This window comes from Neolamprologus multifasciatus, chromosome 11 (genome assembly GCF_963576455.1).
Source record: "Neolamprologus multifasciatus chromosome 11, fNeoMul1.2, whole genome shotgun sequence".
Classification (NCBI taxonomy): domain Eukaryota; kingdom Metazoa; phylum Chordata; class Actinopteri; order Cichliformes; family Cichlidae; genus Neolamprologus; species Neolamprologus multifasciatus.
Window position 1 is genome coordinate 15,032,091 of NC_140449.1, and position 8,984 is coordinate 15,041,074.

Consider the following 8,984-nt stretch of genomic DNA (forward strand, 5'->3'; position numbering starts at 1 on the left):
AGTGCTGGTCCCAAGTCTGAGAAATTCAGATGAGTGGGTAAGCAAGGGCATCTGGTGACCCTTTAACATAAGAGACCACATGAAAGCACCTTTTTCCTTTTAACTAAATAGTGCAAAATACTGATTCATGGTCTGTTGCTTAGTAAAAACTACAATTAATAAAAATGCAATAAGGACTGATAATCCTTTACCTTCCCTCCCTTTCCTCATGCAGGGTCACCTCCTCTTTTTGTAGAATGTCAAGTACCGCTTCAGTTTTATTCATGAGTTATTAGAGCTTCATTACACTTATTTTTAACTTATGTTTGACAAGTCATTCAATCCAAACGCTACAGTTATTCATAAAAGGAAATCTAGACTCCTGTAGGGTAGAACAGTGACATATTAACATTTAAAATATAAGAAAACAACTAACGTGTGCATGAGCACAAAACCCTTCCATCTCTCTTCATAATGTCTTCACATCATAATACTAATAATGACAGTGCTGTGTCTCGTTCTTTCTAATATATCACACTTAATCCAACAGCCAGACTGGCTTGCTTCTTTAAATCTGTTCTTGATTTTTTTGAGACTATATAGAACATTTTATTATTTAATACAGAAAGTAACTGCGATTTTCAGGAATAAAATGAATGTTAACACTTCCACATTAACAATCCATAAGCCCATGTCCCATTTAAGATGAACTATTCAGCCTTTTTCATACTGTGAACCAATTTATGAATACTGCAAGAGTTTCATGTTAGGTTTATAAAAAATAAACCACTTATAAGCATAAGCATAAGAATTAAAACTGAAGGCCGAAGAAAACTTGTGGGAGTTTTCTGTTCACCCCTTCTTTTCTTGAATAATGGTACGCTCCCTCCTTGCAATGGTCTGCACTGTGTTGCTGCGGTTGGTCTTTCCCTCTTGACGCGCAACGATTAGGAGGAGCGGAATGCTGGAAATACGTATGTAATATATGGCACCTCTGGGAGAACGAGAGTTTTGTCTGTTTGGAAACCAGCAGCCGGAATAAGTAACTGGATGTAAAAAGAAAAAAAAACGAAGAAGAAGAAAAAGAAGAAATAAATATTCTGGATTTGCTTGTTTTGCTAAGGAAAGGGGGAAACATATCTTGTACCTCTAATGTTCTGAAAAGCCTGAGACTGGGAAGACAAAGAAACAGGATCGGAGAAGTTTGCCTGCTTCACTGAAATGTAGACTCATCCTAAACAAGGATGGTGTGGCGGTAGTTGTATGGAGTTGGAACTGGGGGCATTTTTCGAAAGGATAAACGTGGGAAACGGTGTTAGAAAAACTTTCCTTTGTTCCCCACACCGCGGACGAATAACGAAGCAGGGGTCGCACGCTTGGATTGTTTTAAAAACGATTTCTTTACGCACGCTCTGCGCACACTGATTTCCAAACTCCAAGAGGCGCATGTTAAGCACGTTGTGCGATAGTGACTGCGGAGGCACGCGAGGGAGACTCCGAAAGTCCTGCGTGATGTTTTTACTTTTCCTCCTCGCGATCGTGCCGTCCGGTCACGGGTGCCCGGAGGAATGCTTGTGCTCCTCACAAACTGTGAAATGCCAAAACAAGGACTTGGACAAGATTCCGCATTTCATACCAAACAACACCAAAATTCTATTTGTGTCAGGAAACAGCATTTCCCGTATTAGTGGGGACTCCTTCCCAACCCGCCTGGAGCTATTAACAGATCTCCATCTCAGTGGGAATGAGCTGGAGTATGTGGATACGATGGCATTTAACAACTTGCCAAACCTTGTGCGGCTGGACTTGAGCAACAACACACTCCAGAATTTCAGTGAAAGCGCTTTCCCCAGTGACAATAAACTGCAGCACTTGAACCTTAGTAGGTCTTTGCACAATCACTCCACCACAGATGAGCTTCTAAATTTCCTGCGCAGCAGGAACCTCGTCCAGCTGACAGTCTTGGATCTGTCCAACAATGACCTTGTGATTCTTCCCAGCGATATATTCACTGGTCTTTCCAGCCTGGACAGCCTCAGCCTGCAGAACAGCTCCATCATCAACATCCACAACGGGACTCTCAGAGTGCCCCCATTGCGTGACCTTGACCTGAGGGACAACAGCCTGAAATATCTGTCCAGCACCATGATGGCAGAGTTCAGCCTTAAGCCGGACCTCCGCATCCAGCTGGCAGGGAACCCCTGGCATTGCAACTGCTTTATTGAGGACACGCTGATGTGGCTGAAGAACTCCACTCAGGTCGTCGACGTCCAGAACCTGACCTGCACGAACCCCAAGGACCTGAGACGCCAGCCGCTTCTGCAGTTGGAGAAGTACGAGCTGAAGTGCTCGATGGAGATGAAGGGTGTGCTGGGGACTTCTTATGTGTTCCTGGGACTGGTGCTGGCCCTGATCGGCGTCATATTCCTGCTGGTGCTCTACCTGAACAGAAAGGGCATCAAACGGTGGATGTACAACATCCGGGATGCTTGTAGGGACCACATGGAGGGGTATCATTACAGGTATGAGATAAACTCTGACCCACGTTTGGCCAACCTGAGCATCAATTCAGATGTGTGAAGAGGGGGCGTACAGCGTGGCACCAGCCTGGGACCGTGCAGTGAGATAATAAATGACTTTATACTATTAAGATTTGCATGAAAGTCTTCCTCCCCCCTACCACATGATAATACTCAGATTTCGCACCTGTCGCCGCTCCTTTTTACCCACCCCTTAGTGACTTCCCCATCAGCCACTGCCGCATGTCCCGTACCAGTCACCTGGCAGCTGCGATGTCAGCAGCATTGTCTCTGTGTAACAGTGCATGGACAATGAGTCATGGCAAAGGGGTTTTCTGGACAGTTGCAAAAAGTGATATGTTCTATTTTTACTTTCCCCTAAAGGATAAACGAATGAAGGGAACTGACTTGTAACTAAAAGAATAGTTGGTGAAAACACTGCCAGTCGTTGCATCCTTCTCGTAAAGCCTCAGCTGCAGACAAATGTTACACTGCTTGAGTTTGTTTTTTAAACGTGAACATGTGTAATACAGTATGCCTTCTTTTGAATGATTATAGTGCACACTGCATTAGCTCTTCAGATTTATTAGGTGGATGTGATTGCTCTTTTTTTTTTTTTTTCTCCTGTGATGATATTGAGCTGAATAAAATGCCTCTGGATTGCTGGTATCTGTCTCAACTGAGGGCTTTTTAATTGTAAGACTGAGGAATGTGATCCCAAAGCTGTGATGAAGGAGTTCACGGGCACACACACACACACACACACTTACATTCCCGAGGCAGGGCCACAGCTCGGCTAAAAACCACATGACAAACACTAAATCTCACTCCAGCTGTCAGCGAGCTCAGCAATGTGTGAAACGTTTGCACTTTTGCCACTTATAGTATCTCCAGGGTAACAGTGTACGGTACGGCTGTGTTCTCATTAACAAGCAACTTTCTGTGGAAAGAAGTCAAATTCTGATGTTGAATAGAGGACACGTCCTGAATTCAAATGAGCTTCTGTCTGCGGGTTTAAAGGTGATGAGAGTAGCCCAACTGTTATCTCCGGTCCAATTTACTTCACGCTGTGTGTCTGATAAAGAACCACTGGCTCTGCTGCGACCCCTTCCCCTCCCAGAATAATGTCTGTGAGCCTGCACTGCAGCCAGAAGACTAATCTCACTACTAACAGCTCCTACCAGCGTTTACTGTAAGCATTTCAATATGCTCCAGCTGCAAAAACCCGGGAAAAAAATCTGTGTTCGTGTCGCTCCATGGCACATGCAAATGAAGAAAAACCGAACCAGAGATGCTGGCGCTCATGGGGGCACACGGAGGTATTATGGAAATGAGCCCAAGCGGCTTTTCTTTTCATGTAACCCTTCTTTAGGGGAACTTGCATCCCTGGAAGTAAGTCATTAGTGTTTTTACTCATCTGTCAGTTGCTGTTGTATTGGGGGGGTTATTTCTTTTTTTTCATGTTGTCCACTATAGTATGGATTAATAATTTAAAAATACGTGGTATTCCTTTGAAGGGATGCCATGCGTGTTGCCATCTAGCAGTACAAATTAATGATGTTTGTTGTGCCTGCATGCAGGAACAACTGTGAACTTCCTTGGCCTTTAAAAAAAGAAGAGATTACAGATAATCATCTCCCTATTCCTCAGTTTCTTTAATGAAGGGGCTCACGTTGCCCGCAGCATGCTATTTCCAGTGCACGCAGCGTGCCTCTTGCACAGATTTCCTTCACAGTTTTGCCAGGCATGCGTGTTTCTGCACATCTGTGTGTTTCAGGGTAGGGGGGGAAAAATAAGAGCTTTTGTCATCAGCTGCTGCTGCTGTAGTTGGGACTGTCTCTGGATGTGTTTGATTAGACTTGTTGGATATCAGAAAAGGAAGTCATATGGAACACTGTCTGTATTATCTGGTGCTCCGGTTAGTGTTGATGCTTTGTGTGCTGTGTGATACTGCAAATTTTGGTATCAATGTGATACCAAGTAAATACGGGGCCAGCGCTCATGATATCAATACCAATACTTTTGACTTATTAAGGCTGCTTATGGAGGGGAGAGCAGTGTGTCATGATTTCTGAAATGAATCGTTTGCAAATTCTGAACACATTTCAGTGACCACTGAATCATTGCGCTTTTTACTTTTCACAATAATAACACAACAAAACACACCTTTCAGGTTTGCAGAAAAGATAATGAATTTCATAGAATTCATAGAATAGGTTACACATATTGAACTTGGTAGATAGAAACAAAGTGTGAATCCAGTCATGCTATTATCAATCTGATACCAATATCAGTGGCGTTATCTACTATCGGTATCTTTAGCTTTGTGCGTACTATGTGGAACTCTTGCATCTCTCAAGAAATTGGTTCAAACAACAGCTTTGCCAGTTTTATAGATGGGGAGGGTACTTTTGTGTGTAATGTGTGTGTCCTCTAATGTCACCTTTGATTTATACCTTCCTCATGCACGCTTTAGCGCTGAAATTTTAGCCCATTAAACAAGCCCTTACCCAACTGTGCATTCGAAATTGTTGCCGGCTGATTTTTGAAAACGGATGGTCTCATTCTACACGCACACGTTATTCCCCAAAGTGAGGCTTCTCACTTGGCCTTCCCAGGAGGGGCGTACAGGTGCAGGCTGCTTACAGCCTAATGTTTCCACAGAGACCATCAGTAAGTAGCTCTCCTCCTCGCACACTATCTGCAGATTCATATTAACAAGTGATTTTTGCCCAGCCACGCCTCAAGCTACGCTTGGCAGAGCAGGTGTAATTACAGTGAGAGAGAAAAGGGAGAGAATGAATGGCTGAAGGGGAAGCAGAATAAAATAGATGAGTGAGGGGAGGGCTTTCTTTTCTTTAAGCATGACGACACCGTCTCTGAACCCTTTGTGATCGTTAACTCTAGTCTCCAAGCAGCCTGGATGTCTAAATAGCTGGCCGCTGACTTGTGGTGTCAAGTGAGGTCCAGTGAGGAGGTGGTGTCTCGGGCAGCTCTCTGGACTCCCTCAGCAGTCTGTTAGGGCCGTCGGCTAAAGCTCATTTCCAGACAGGGGCAGGACTGATGGTTGTACTTGTTAGTAAACAGATACTGTTACAGATATTGGCACCAGAGGCTCAACTGGTACATATATTACCTACTTGTTGCCTCTTGTATGAATATATATACCACAAATGTTTCTACTCAAACCTCTGTACGTGCTTGAGAGGTCATTTTTTTAATTAATATATATATATATATATTTTTTATAAATGAGTGCTATATGTGTTCTTTATAAAGAACACATATATAAGAAACTATGTCTTTTTATACTTTGGTACTGTACAGATTGTATTTATGGTAAGTTAATATGTTTAATTATGTTCAATATGCTTAATTACTATGACCCGCCCTTTAAAATGTGGTTTTCTTTTAGTTCCTTTCTACACAAGTGTCCATATTTATGTTATGTTACACAAATTTTGGTTGACAAATCAGGTAAATGTCTTCCCTAGAGACACATGTTCTAGGCCCAGGTCATATTTGTTATAAAAACCATGGAGTATGTTTTTTTTTCTTTTTTAAAAATCTCCCTAGAATGGCACATGACCCAAATATAATAGAGAAAAAAACCCAAAAATCAGACAACCCCCTATGAGCAAGCACTTGGCAACGGTGGGAAGGAAAAACTCCCCTTTAACAGGAAGAAACCTCCAGCAGAATCAGGGTGAGGAGAGAAAGACAGGACAAAAACAATGTGGAAGAGAGGCAGAGAATCATAACTATTGGTTAAATGCAGAGTGGTGTATAAACACACAGAAAGTGAAACGATGTGAGTGAAGAACAAGTGCATCATGGAAAGCCCCCAGCAGCCTAGGCCTGCCAATGTGATTAAGGGATGGTTCGAGTTCACCAAGAGTGTTAACTTGCAATTTCCTAAATGTTAGTAAGTTGGGGATTGTTACTAGCAAATAGAAAACTGAATGGTAACACTCACCTACCTCCTAGATTATGACCTCATAAACTACAAAAAATGTCTTTTAATGTAAATAAGTTTCATTTGAGAACATTTAATAAACCATAAATTTACAAACCTGATAACGAACAGCCTCAGATGTTTTTTTTAAGTGTTTTCCTGTGAGCAGGAAGTGGAAGTTTAAGTGGGATTAAATAAATGTGCAAAAGTAGAGACTTTGTCCCATAATTAAACATGCAAAAATTATCTGTATGTAATTTCTCTGATAGCTCCAATTGCTTAGCAAGCTTTTTAAAGCATTAAAAGGGAATGTTGGTACCCTGCTCTCGAAGACCCCCACTTTATTCGGCCAACACGCAGCTGAAGCCACATCTTAGCATTCAGCAAGACACAGAGCCACTATCACAGCTGATAATGAAGATCAAGACTGCAGCTGATTATGTAACAGTCATCTTACCTGTCACAGTGCTCACAGGAGACTTTTGTTCCCTGACTTTTGCTGTTAAGGTAGTGCATCCTTCTAGACAACAGACTTACCTCCCAGGGGGCAAACCCAGCCTTGTGCATAAACCTGAGGAAGAAAAGTACCTCCCTTGTTACTGTCAGCCATTCCCATAACCTGGGTGTACACAGTATAGCCTCCTAGCAAAGAGAACCTGAAGTTGCAATGCATTCGTTTTTATATATCAGAAGGTCTGAAATTTGTCAGTGTTTTGAGAACTGAATAATAAAACACCTACAGATGAAAACTCCTGAAAACCCGACAGAACACTTACCCCATTATACTGCCCACACACACACACACACACACACACACACACACACACACACACACACACACACACACACACACACACACACACACACACACACACACACACACACACACACACACTGTTCCCTGTTTGTTAAGCCACATTTAATATGCCAGTGCACTTTCCTACTGTTGAGAGACAGGCTGGCAGGTTATCAGATTGCCAGAGTGCCGTAATTACATTCACCACACTGCACTGGTCTGCTGCTCCGCAAACACCTGGCACGTTGCCCCAGCTGCTGACCTTTCCCTTGGTAAAAAAAAGAAAAAATCAGACTATGTAAATGGCGGTTGTGAGTGTGGGGGCATGGTTTGTAGATAACAATTTTAAACAAAGCAACACGAGGTACAGAAATCGCCAACACTGATCCTCATCCTTAAAGGTTGTGTAGCAGCTTTTATGAGGTCTTTACGCGTGCATTGGGGCATTGCTGGTCCTGGAGTATTTGTTATCGGCCCAGTCTCTTTCCTTCCTCCTTACGATGCCTTGTCCTTCTCTAATGTGGATTTATGATGCCACGCTTGAGCCTCCCGCTGAGCCACACCAGGGCTTGACGACCACAAGCCTCCGTAAACGAAGACGGATCTGAGCTGGCAGTGCCGCGGCCTTTTCCAGCAACCGGAAGCATCTGCCACATCTGCTTGAGGGACAGAAATGCAGGGATGAGTGAGAAAAGGACACAAATGCTGTGAAGCTATCTCCAAGAAAAATAAATATAAAAGGTGGAACTCAGTAGGATGCTTGTAAGATGCTAAAATGCATATTTGCAGTGACCTTTATGTGTAGATTAGCTGGGGTTATGTCATATGTCACTGGGTTTTTGGGTTTGTTTTTTTTTAAAGAAGCTTGGGTAACAGCATGATGGTTGTAAAATGTTAATAATATTCTAGCCTTTCCTGTGACCTTTGTCTGTTTGGATGATAGATTTGATCTTCAATAGGTTTTTCATAGAACATCAAAAATTCACATCAGAAAGCTCTTGATATTCAACAAACTGGGCCAAGAACATTTGATTTTTATTGCACCCTGGTAGATCATATGCTCCTGTGTTTTTTCAAGTGCTTTTTGTGGAAATTCTTCAGATAAACATGGTTTAGATGCCCCATGAGTAACCCTGGTTGCCTGGCTGTATTATTTCACATTTCAGTTTGATGAAGCTCACACCTCTGATGAGTCTACTGCAGGAATATCTTGACATAAAAGTACTTCAGTGTTACCACCGCGGCTACGAAAACAGACTGATCCACGCACCGAACGCCTCCCGTGTAAAGATTTATTTAGCTGTGCAACTCTTTCTCACTCCGCTGAAAATTACCTGTGCGCCTAACAATCTATCAGGCGCACGTGGCTGATTCTCATGTTGATTTCTCAGCGCTCAATAACATGGCTGATCAATGGGCCGGTCTCAAAAGGAGCCCCATGTTTTTCCATCAATATGTTTTCTGTGAACTCAGACTTGAAAGCTGCCCGATTCTAGCAATGTCAGTAACTCAAAGGCAGCCTTTCCAACACTTAAAGAAACCCCACCAGAAGCTGATTAATGTATGGCCTCAACCAAGTGCTTGAAAGTGACATGTTGGAGTGTTTTCACACTAATTTGTTTCTTGGTAGCAGGCAGATGTGTTTAAAAGGGCTTAAAGTGGGCCTGTTATGCTAATTTAAAGCTCCATATTTTTATTGCAGGGCTCAAGAAGAGTAGCTTTGCATGATTCACTC

The 8,984-nt window shown here is 42.8% G+C and overlaps 1 protein-coding gene across 1 annotated transcript; it reads left to right on the plus strand.

Annotated features, from left to right (window-relative positions):
- Positions 1-881: 881 nt before the first annotated feature.
- tpbg (trophoblast glycoprotein) lies at positions 882-7,337 on the plus strand. Its single transcript, XM_085177774.1, has one exon. The coding sequence runs from the start codon at positions 1,426-1,428 to the stop codon at positions 2,557-2,559; it is 1,134 nt and encodes a 377-aa protein (XP_085033900.1). The 5' UTR covers positions 882-1,425; the 3' UTR covers positions 2,560-7,337.
- The last annotated feature ends 1,647 nt before the right edge of the window (positions 7,338-8,984 follow it).